The sequence below is a fragment of the Haliotis rubra genome, unplaced genomic scaffold (genome assembly GCF_003918875.1).
Source record: "Haliotis rubra isolate DU_JTF1 unplaced genomic scaffold, ASM391887v1 Scf546, whole genome shotgun sequence".
NCBI classification, from domain to species: Eukaryota; Metazoa; Mollusca; class Gastropoda; order Lepetellida; family Haliotidae; genus Haliotis; species Haliotis rubra.
Window position 1 is genome coordinate 187713 of NW_025767242.1, and position 12296 is coordinate 200008.

At 42.2% G+C, this 12296-nt stretch overlaps 1 protein-coding gene across 1 annotated transcript in view; it reads right to left on the reverse strand.

The window, feature by feature from the left end:
- Positions 1-12296, reverse strand: part of LOC124253603 (huntingtin-like) — a 69842-nt gene that overhangs the window by 22288 nt on the left and 35258 nt on the right. Inside the window, 10 exon segments of the mRNA XM_046687408.1 lie at positions 3970-4147; positions 4630-4927; positions 4929-5050; positions 6258-6377; positions 7042-7177; positions 7579-7832; positions 9248-9427; positions 10246-10345; positions 10479-10850; positions 11429-11628. Of these exon segments, the coding sequence (XP_046543364.1) occupies positions 3970-4147; positions 4630-4927; positions 4929-5050; positions 6258-6377; positions 7042-7177; positions 7579-7832; positions 9248-9427; positions 10246-10345; positions 10479-10850; positions 11429-11628 (1960 nt within the window).

Sequence of the window (12296 nt, forward strand, 5' to 3'; positions counted from 1 at the left end):
CTGCTAGTACGTTCTTGGCTCCGGTATGTGACAGCAACTTTATCCAGATGCTTGCCTTCTCTGTGATGTTAAACAACTGGAATGTGAGCTGCAATAGGCTTGGCGATCTTTTTGATCCTTGCCGATGTATGGAGAATGCCACTGTAGAGTTATCCGTGTGGATCATCAGCATTCTGTTGCTCAGCAAACTCGACCATAGTTGTACGTCGGCGCTGATCACAGCTTTCATTTCTAGAAGACAGAAGATGCTGTTCTGCATTTGACCACTTCCCTGATGCAACTTGGTTGTTGATATGTGCACCCCATCCCTGTAGCGATGCATCTGCGTAGAGATGTGTGTCGAAGACCGGCTCTTGTAAATAGGTCCCTGCACAGACATTCAGCCTCTGAGTCCACCAAAGTAGGTACACTTTGAGATGATCTGGTAGATAGGGTCGCTTCTGTCCAGATGTTTTGCCAGGAATCGTTGCAATGGCTGTAGTTGTAACCTTCATGTGCGAGTCAAGTCTTGTGCTGAGGTTAGTAGACCAAGCAGACATTGCCATGTTCGTAGTGTTAACGGAGAGATGACTGCTTGAGGAATCATGGCTTGTATCTTGACCCAACGATCTTCTGGAGTCACAATTCGATTCTGTGTTGTGATGAATCTTATCCCCAGGAATTGCAGATCTTGTTTTGGTTCCAACTCCGACTTCGTCAGGTTCACTAGCCATACTAGTGGCGTGAGCAACTTGATTGTGAAGTTCAGCTGAGTTGATCTGCTTGTTGATGCGTCTAGATTGCATTGTCTAGGCAGAATGCACTGCAAAGTCTCCGCTGATGCATCAGTGGGCTTCGGTACACAGGTAAATAGTCCCGGGGCCGATGAAATTCCAAAGAGAAAATACCCTTCATTTCTGCAACAGGCAAGCAAGGGACGTAACTCTATCTTGACCTCGCCGTGACTCACAGAGACGACAGGAAAATGGGTATTACCGCCATTTCTTTCTTCTTGTGCACTTCTCATCCTCGTAGATAGGCATCAGCGATGATAACCTTGTCCAGAATGGCAATTTGCAGTGATGATACATCATTCTTCCCCTTATATACGCAGACGATCTGTGTTGATCAGCATACATCGTAGCGTTGTCCATTTACAGCAAGACTGCTTCCAGTGTAGTATCGAAGGAGACAGGTACACATACAGGCTTTTATCAGTGAAAAATTCCAAGATAAACATCATTAATCCTGCTGTCAAGGCTAGACATCTATTAGATTCCCATGATGATAACGGGCCGTAGTTGTATGCTGTTTTCAAGGCTGCAGAAGAAGTATTCCCCTGTACCACGGGTTTGTTTACAAGTCAGTAAACATGCTGGCGCCTGTTCTGTCAGTAAGAGGCGTTGTCTGTCCTGGACCAATCAGCTTCAAGCATGACGTCACTGGTGTTGTAGCAGGTTGGCCTCCATAAAATCTGGTGCAATTGTTGGTTGAGTGAAAGCGCCACGTAATTCTACGCCGCTCATATAAACCTCTTGAATAAGGGTTCCTCCAAGTGTAAAAAATTGTTCAGTGATATTAATCACGTATTTGCATTGTGGATAACATAAGCCAGCATGACGAAGGAGGCTGTCAAGACGTATGTCTGTATGGATCTTTAAGAATACTGATGTTGAATCTAGTTGATAGGATATAGATTCCTAATCCCCATGCTGAGTGACGAGTGTTAATAATATCATCTGTACATCCGTCCAAGGATTCTTGAAGGCATTTTTAACCTTAAGCCCTTTACAAAGGACGCCTTGAGGTTCTCCAGTACTTGAGATATTGGCTTCATAGGTGATATCACATTGGAGTCGAAGTCATCCGCATATATGCAGTAAGTCTCTGTTGGGTTGTCGTGAGTGAACGACAATATCAGCAGGCCATCTGCTACCAAGGATATGACCTCCGCATCCGTGTAGATGAAGGGATTCCCTGAATCAAGTAGGTTGTCGTCCGAAACTGAACCTACTACAGGTGTAAGGTTTGTGCAGGTTGTAGAGTTGTGCAGGCTGTGGGCTGTATAGATCACACATGTTGTTGATCTTTTATTGTTGAGTTATAAGCGCTGACAAAACCATCCGATTTCATTCTGACTGCGGATTCTTGAATTTGGAGCAGGCCTAGCACTTTTATCAGGCATTATGAGCTTGATACACATTCACGTGATCGTTCGTGTTTTGGCCATTTTGGAGATTATGGTCGGTTGTCAGTTGGTTTTCCCCCTTATGGTGCTCTCATCCTAACGATCGCTATTTCTGTGTACTTTGACAAAATTCCCTCTTCCCTGGCCTCCAGTCTTTGGGAGTCTGAGTTCATGCATATATGTACCCCAAGGACGATCTCTCTGAAAAACAATTAGCTAAACCTGTAGAGGTTTCCAATTCTTTGAAGAGAGTCATCCTTGGGGTAGGACCGCCCACCTCCCCGCAATTCTGTTCACTGATTTATTCAGCAGAAGGATTGATGATACGGGCCTAGGTGCTTACTTGGTTGGCTGCGCATGTGTAGCAGGGAGGTAACTCTACGTGGTGGGGGCCGTATAACAGATAAAAAAGATTTTTATTTATTGTACATTATTTTTATTAAAACATTGATACCACTGTCACATGACATTTTCAGCTGCAGAAAATGCATATAAGTACCCCAAACTACATTATGATGAATAAATGTCACAAAATATGAATAATTTTATGAAAAGTTTGACACACGATGAAAACTAAATATAACCAAAAACTATACACTGTTTCAATTGGATAAAGGATCTAAATATTAAATGATTTGGTGCCGTATACGGGACTCCAGTGCGAAAAGGGAGAGCGTGACAAGTAAGGCTGGTCACATGGCTGTTTGCGTGGGAAAAGGGAGGTAACTCGTGGGTGAGTGTATTTTTACGTCCGCGTCGGGAACTACAAAGGTTTCAAGTGTTCCACTACCATTCGCAAGGGAAAGGGAGATAAGCAAAAGATCATGAGTCAGGATAAGGAAAAATACCATGTTTATAACAAACAGTCTTGACAGATATAACTGATTTTTGGTCCCAACCACTTGTTTTATATTTTAGTCGACGTGTGAATAACAAACTACATTTATAACGAAATATTAGTGGCCCCTTTGAGTTTATTATTACCATAGTTTACTATATGTCAACAAAATGTGTCCGTTCGTACAGTAACCCCAAAGACATGTTTAGTAACTGTTCAATGGCAGAAGTTATTTCACCAACCATGCTGTAGTTCTCTGCCTCTTATCACATGATCATACACGGGCATTAATTTGCTTGATGATTAGGAGTGAAGTGAGTTCAGTTTTACACCACTTTTAGCAATATTCCAGCAATACCACACGGGGACACCAGAAATGGGCTTTACACATTGTACCCATGTGGGAATCGAACCTGGGTCTTTGGTGTGACAAGCGAGCACTTTATCCACTAGGCTACCCCACGGCCCCTGATGATCAGGAGGAACACATGGTGCTCCTGCAACAACTTTCAGCAAATGGTTTACATCTATCAGGATGATATGATCACATGTAGGTATTTCCAAAAGTGAGTGAGTGAGTTTAGTTTACGCCGCTTTTAGCAATATTCCAGCAATATCACGGCGGGGGATACCAGAAATGGGCTTTACACATTGTACCCATGTGGGGAATCGAACCCGGGTCTTCGGCGTGACGCATGCGATGCTTTAACCACTAGGCTACCCCACACACACCTATTTCCAAAAGAGATGCATGAGTTGTTTCATAGTTGTTTAATGCCACATTCAGCATTATCCCAGCTATATTGTGATGGCTTGTAAACAATCTAGTCTGAACCAGACAATCCTGTGATATAAATTATGAGCATCAGTCTATCAAGTTGGGATATGACATACATCAACCAAGTATAAGCGGGTATGACCACCCGATCCCATTAGTAAAAGACATCTTGAATCCACTACTTACATGATGACACCAGCTGGTAGAGGGAAGATGTGATGGTACACACCCATGTGGAATGGTCGGTCTGACCAATGATGGAGGAGAACAGCTGGTTCTGCAGGACGAGGGACACACATTCCAGACACGTCTGTATCTGCTCCGTGGTCGGCAGCTGGTTGTGCTGCAGCAGCCAACTCAGCATCTGAAAAAGTACAACATTTGTACAATCTAAAATCTCAACCCCAAACCAGTATCTATACAACCATCTTCAACCTCAAATCAGTATTTGTTCAACCTGTCAGCTTCAACCCCAAATCAGTATTTATACTTGCTACCATCTTCAACCCCAAATCAGTATCTACACAACCATTTTCAACCACATATCAGTATTTGTACAACTTACCATCTCAACCCCAAATCAGTATTTGTAACACCTATTATCTTCAACCTCAAATCAGTATTTGTAAAACCTGACAAACATCGGACAGGGAACTATTCTGATTCCATTAGCAGCTACATGAATCACCAAGTGGAAACACTCAGGTGTATCAAAACACCCAATAGGCTTGGGTCAATTACTTTGGTCTAACATAACCTTGAACTGTATTTTAAATTTAAGCCCTACTATCAAGCTCCAAAATGTCTAGATTTGAAAATATTTGAAAACAAACCCAATTCACTTACCTCCATACAAAGAACACTAAAGCGGCATACATCTCCATGAGATTCAGCAGGCACACCAGGTCTCCATGGAAACCTCTGTACAGACACTAAATACTGAGTTAGTGCTGACGTTAGCTGAAAGTTCATCACAAACCATGTACTATCCGTAAACAAATCCTCGATTCTCTCCATGTATCGAATCTCTTTGGCACTGAGAGAGAGTCTAAAAGTCAGATTCTGATGTGGAATTGGAAGGTGATTGATGATATTGTTAATATGGCGGAACAGAGTGAGCTGTGCAGCTTGGAAGAGTGTGTCGAGACTTGGTCTCCGAGAGGGGCAGCTTCTGCTCAGTGTGAGTCTCTCGGTCACGATTGTATCTCACAAGTGTACGGTATGCACCCAGCGATATACACTCCTCTAATACTGCAAGACTGAACTCCTGAAAACAAAGTCCCCAGTTCAAATACTTTTCCTGGAAAAGTGAGTCTAGTTTTATACATCCTCGATAATCTCCAGGGTATACGTTACGATCACTCTCCACTATACCCTGGATGCATCCACGGCTTGGCCCGATGAGTTTATTACCTCTCTTGGCTGGCTTTTTATCCAATAAGGTGTCAACGCTGGGAAGTTGAGCGAACCAATCACAACTCACTTTTGCTTCTTAAATTATCTAACCGTTTAAACTTGGCAACACAATTGATGCAGAGCTACTCTGAAAGATGTAGAAGTTCTTTTATATATTTCTTTAAAGTTTCAGATCTGTCAATTTGTCTGTATTATTTCCCCAAAAATCTGAGTGGTACTGCGAACAAACCTTCGCGACTGCGACCGCTATCTTTGTTGACACTGGCAAGCTTGGATGTAACGGCGACGGCTTAGCTGATTGGCTACTGTGAGAATGCGGAGCCAGCAAAGGGAGGTAATAAAGTCATCGGGCCAAGCCGTGGATGCATCCAGGGTATAGTGGAGAGTGATCGTAACGTATACCCTGGAGTTTATCGAGGATGAGTTTTATACTGCTGTTAGCAATATTACAGCAATATCATGGCAGACAACAGAAAAGATCAATATACATTTACTTACAATGGGCCTTCAAATTTTACATTGAAAATAAAACCCTGGGTGCCATTGTACAAAACAACCTTAGAGCTAATACTATCTTAAGTCTATGTTAAGGTATGGTAGCTAAGGTCATCTTAGCGCTAAGATTGCTCTGTACAACAACACTCAGGTCTCTATCATAAATATTTGACACAGAGACTTTACTGATAATCTACCTGTCTGTCCCAAATTCTTCCAACTAGGAACTGAATTGAATCTCTCAGGAACAGGAATCCATTATTAGCTTAATCCCTTATTAACATATTCAACATCCATGGTAGCATTTTTTACACATGGTAATTTATTCATTGTACTACAAAGTGGAGAAAACTATTCCTCCACTCATCACAATGTCATCCGACTGGTGACTAATCGCCAAATTTGCCAATCAAACAAACCTATGTGAGTATTTCATCTCCTGATATTTGAACAGAGCATCCCTTTGTGATAAACCGACATTAGTGCAGTTAAAATGGCAGGCACTTATTCCAAAAGTTGCTGACTCAACAAATCATCAGATGATGTTGCGTACTGCAGCCTACCTTTGTCATGGTGATAGACAGTATGTCAGCATAGTCAAGGCGCTGGAGGAGGAAGGCGCACTCCCGCGTGTTGGGGTCCATCTGGAAGCACTGGTCCTTCACCACCGACAGGTAGAAGTCCTGCATAGGTAATACACAGGTGTGACTACCGATGTCAGTTTTAGTGATAGCAATGGGAATTTTGCTACAACTTACCGCTATCCTGGAGAAAGTTGGTTGGTAGGTTGGTTGGTGTTAAAAGCCACACTCAGCAATATTTCAGCTATATGGCAGCGGTCTTTAAATAATCGAGTCTGGACCAGACAATCCAGTGACCAACAGCATATGCTCTGATCTAAGTAACTGGGATGTGATGACATGTGTCAACCAAGTCAGAGAGTCTGACCACCTGATCCCATTAGTTGCCTATTACGACAGGCATGGTTTGCTGAAGATCAATTCTAGCCCGGATCTTCATGGGTCCAGGAGAAGGAAAACACTATCTATGAATGAAGCCTTGTTTTCAAACACCTCCGCTCCAACAATAATTCATAGGATCAAAAAGGATGTGTACAAAAAATGTCTTGGGAGCTTTGGAAGTAGATTGCAGTGAGGAACTGAAATGGGCTTCACCACTGGTAACGGAACTTTAGCAAGAAGTCTACAACCTATATTGATCACAATTATTTCAATCAAGTAATTGTAACTCACAATAGTTAAAAATAAGACAAAACTAAATCTCAAAATTTGAAGGTGCATGCTGTCATTTTCATGCTAAATTTGTAATTGTATTTGTCAATTTTACCTTGTTGACCTCTATATTTGTGACCTGTTCAGGGGTCAAGGCCAGAGGGTGAGTTTTCTCTGGTGACATGGCATGTTTGTTGTCTGGAGATTGGAGGATGAGGAACTTGTTGAGGAGGGAGACAAGGCGAGCATGTCTGCAACATCAGACATTAGATGGATGTAAGTACTTCATAAAAAAAAAAACATCACACAATTTGCAAAAGTATCAAACAATTAAAAGAGGCATCATTATTTATAAAAAGCATCAGCTTAACCAAAGACAAAAACATTCAACTGATTTGAATAATGCCAATACACAGAAATAATGACTTTTCAAAACTCATTTCTGTAGAAAACTTTGGTATCACTTAAAATGTTCCAGACGAACAGATTAACAAAGTTAGCACTGATTATAATAGAAAGATCATCATGATCATCTGTGCTGTTACCAGAGAAATGAGATGTATCAATTTCAACAGCCAAATGAAAGTGCCACGGTGCCTGTAACAATATGAGAGACATATATAATGACAAACAAGATGTGTCAATCCTCTACCTTTGTATTAATCCATTGGATCTCATAAACTGAAGTAACTTCTCTAAATCCTCTAGTGGTAACTGCTTGCTGCTGTCTTCGTAGTTCTCCGCCAGCAACATCTCAACCCGGCGACATGCGATTGTGTCACACATCCTCGCTACAGCCAGCTGGTGTGTGTTGAGGAACTTGTCTATCAGCAGTGTCAGTAAGGCCCCACTCTGCGTCAGATGGATTGCTTCTATGCATTTCAGGGTCTTCTTCACAAGAGAGGGCTGAAATATCAACATATATTAACTTACATGATAAGCATTTGTTAGCTTTGCATGTTGATTGCTTTGGAAAGATATGTTGATTGTATGTTGTCAATCTTAAAAAAGATGTATCTGCTTATTTCTAAATTTGTACTAGATGAGATGTTTGTACCCACTTTTGTTTTGTTTTGTTTTGGAGTGGGTATTATGAATGTTGAGTGGGTATTTCATTTCAATCTCCAAATATGTGCGTATTTCAGTCATTTTACTCACCTAAATATTATTGAGAACAGGAATGTTCTGCCTTATGTCATACCTAATCAAAACCAACAAGCATGATGGTAAATATAGTCACTCATCCCTACTAACAGTACAACAATTTAACCTACAACTTGACAGCAATATTCCAGCAACATCCAGGCATAAATACAACAACATATGGGAGCATGTTAATTTCAATGCGTAATTGGAAAGCGTCCTGCAGTGGTACACGGGAGCCCTGCATCTGGGCCACTGACTGAGCAGAACTGCAAGCACAGCAGCATCCTGTGAAATACCTATAAATGTTCTGCACAGCATATAACTGAGAGAATGCAAGTTATAATGTAATCCATAAAGTCAGCTGCTTCACAACAGCCTGCAAATAATCATCTAGCCTCGGAAAACCAATCACTGACAACATTAGACATGATCAACACAATCTGGACACAACGATACACAACTAAACATATCACAGTTTGACCACATGATTCAGTTCATTTGTGGCATACAATTAGAAGATAAAGCTACTCTGTGTCAAGTTTGCAGTCCTTTATCGTTGATTTAAGACCGCTAAATGTAATTTAAAAACGGAACGCGTGAATATACTGCCGCTTTTGAGCTGCTGATGGATTTTCCAGCTTCATAGTTTCTTCACTGGGATTAGGGTCAAGAAATTCCTCTTCAAACCATTCGCTTTTTACTTCAAAAACACCAAAGATGCTGCCGAGATAGAAATTGCCGATGTCCGACATGTTTGTTTACAAACATTAGGGTCAACGAGTTTGTTGTATTCATACGTGGTGAATCGGTCACTTTAATTAGCGGTCCTTAAACTGTCATTTAAGTACAGTTTTGATGAGCTCTCAGCCAATCAGAATCGAGTATCACACCTTGTCGTGCTAGAATCAGCAATTGAAACCATAAGAAGTGATCAGCACAATCTGGACACACTGACACATAATCCACCACATCAGAGTCCGACCACCTGATCAAGCTTGGTTCATACGTCACGATCAGGAATTGATGCTCAGTATATTTTTTTCTAGTCTCCACAGAATTACCACAGTGAGACTACATTACGCATCAAATGCTTTTACTGTAATGGAGTGTAAAATGCCTTTAAGAGGCCATGTAATTATGAAAATCAACAGGAGAAGGAATCAGATAAATCTCACCCTGGAGACATTTTCACATCTGGCATGTATGGCTTGTATGAAGAGACTGCTGGCAGCAGAGTTCCGATGTATAGCGCTGATGAAATCCTGCACTGGTGACTCATCTGACAGCTCAATGAGATCAGACACGTGGTTTATTATCAGCCATGTCATGTGCTCCGCATCATTCAGGTTCTCACACTGGGAAGGAAAATGGAAACTTTGAAACATGCTATGCTACGTTATGAGAGGAGAACAGCGCAGACAACGCGCAGACACCAAAATATATTTATATACCATTACTCTGCACAGAAGAGGTAAAAGCAACACATCCAGGTAAATATTTGCATTTACCAGTCATATGTACACACTCATGCAAAAGTAGTTGTCAGGAAAGCAGGGTGCCTGGATTAATGGAGTTCCGAGCAACATGTCTTAACATGTCAGCATAGGAGTTCAAGAACATATTATATTGTCAACCCGCATAAAGTTCAGTCCCAACTGTGGCTAGTACATTTATCATCCATGTAGCTCCTCAATTCGAACTGGGCATGAAATGACCCGCTAGAATATGTGTTTATACAGTAATCAGAGCTGTTTAATCTGGCGCGTTGCGATGAGTCAGCCATATGTGTATTGTCACAAATTAATCCATTGTTGAAACTACATGGTTGCCGACAAAGATAATTTAATCTTAGTTCAGTATGGGTATAATTGTACATGTAATTAGTGAGTATGAGCTCAAATCTTTGTCTTTTGTTGTCAGTGTGTGCAGTAATTGAGAGAACCACATGATACAACATTGTATATGAGAGTGACAAAACTGGTTCCATTCTAGTCGAAGGTAACATTGTCAGCTCTACAATCCGGCACGCTGTCTAAACCGGATAATTTCTTCAGTCCCGACAAGTGCCGGTTTAGACAGCTTCCACTGTATACACATACACACTTCCAAATTCACATCAATACATCAACCACAAGAGCACCCCGCCACCCTGTACAGCTGTACACGAACTGACCACATAGTCACAGAAGAGGATGAGTCCTCCCCGCCTCAGCAGTTCCAGCTGACAACACTGTAACGTCCTCTTCTTCAGGTCCACCATGTTGCCCTGGCGACTGTCAAACAGAATAACAACTGAACTGTAACATGGCACATCAATTCATACTGAGACAGATATTTTGTAATTTCGTAAAATCTGCATGGAAATCTGATAACTGATTGTGCCCTTTAGTGACATCATGTGCTCACCTAGGGCTGACCATGAGGTACTTCTGTGGTGTGTGCATCACCTGGCTCCACATGCTCTGGTCGTCAAAGTTGAGGAGGATGAGAATGTTGCACCACAGCATCGTCAGCGTGGGGTACACAGTGTTGAGTGCCAGGAGAAGCTGGTTGATCTCCCGCACACTGTACACATTACGAGGACAGTCCATCTGCATGATGCGCATGGCTGCCGTGGCAACGCGGCGGTACAGCCCTGACTGAAACATGTGCGTGATGTAGAGGATGAGATGGCACATCTGCTGTACCAGGAAGTGCAAGTTGTGATCTGAGGAGTTGATGGTCACAGACTCTTTGTTGAGGGTCTCTGCACACTTGCCTATTGCTTGCATCAGGAACCTATGGAAGAGAGTTTACAGTGTATAAGTGAGTGAGTGAGTGAGTGAGTGAGTGAGTGAGAGAGTCACTTTAAGCAATATTCCAACAATATCACAGCAGGGGACACCAGAAATGGGCTTCATGCATTGTACCCATGTGGGGAATCGATCCCGGGCCTTTGGCGTGATGAGCAAACGCTTTAACCACTGAGCTACCCCACAGCTAAGTGTACAAATGAATTGTCTTAACACCACTTTCAACAGAACTTCTCTAACATGGCACGTCAGTGAATTGTTGCAAAGGTGATGCAATCTTTCATAAAACTAAAAAACAAAACATATATATCAATATTAAAGGTAAGGTTTAAGGCTGCTATTTACAATGTTCCTGCAATATCATAGCAGGGAACACCAAATATGGGCTTCATACATAGTACCCATGTGGGCAATCGAACCTGGGTCTTCGTTGTGTCCACAACGCTTTCATCACTTGGCTAAACGATATCAGATATTATCATGAGCAACAAGTCAAACATACAATCAAACACATAATATCAATGTCTGAAAGTAATGGTAATGAATTCTCGTCAAAAACAATACCATGCAAATATCTCCTCAGGCATCAGATCGCTGTAGTCCTCGATGTTGGTGTCTCTCTCCCCGGCATCCCGCGTCAGGGGGAACGACAGCCCCACATCCACAAGGCGGGACAACACAACCTCCTCCTTAGACTGGGAGACCAGCACTCTCATGACGGACAGTACCAGACACATCCAGCGCTGCAGGCCCTGGACACATGACTGCAAGACAGGGAGTGAGTGAGTGAGTTGGTTTTAACGATGCTTTTAGCAATGTTCCAGCAATATCACGGCAGGGGACACCAGAAATGGGCTTCACACATGGTACCCATGAGGGAATCGAACCCGGGCCTTTGGCATGACAAGTGAACACTTTAACCACTAGGCTACCCCACCGCCCGACTGCAAGACAGAGGCATGACAGTCACATGATCACATTACATCTGGGAGAGTGAGGGGAGGGGGGGCAACAGCTTTGGGAACTTTGAACATGATTCTAACAGGAGATGCTATGTTAACTTCCTTACAAAGCATTGGTATGAAAAGTGCTACATTAATATTAATCATAACTAGCAAAAATCTTGGATGTGTGCCAGTGCTTAGCAGATCCTGCCATAACTAAGGGACATAACTGTGCACAACATTCTTCCACCTTAGATTGTCAGGCACTTGTGCCCACAGCTTTCTCACTGACCACTCTGTCTTTTAAATTACATACTCTCTTGTCCATAATAGTAGACAGAAGTTTGGAAGCACAAAAGACATTAGTTCTCCCTTAGACTGGATTGGTATATGTATTAAAGTATGTTCACCAAGTCTAATTGTCTTCATTGCTATGGTAGTTTACACAATGTCTACAAGTTTGTTTCAGATTACATCAGGTGAAGGCC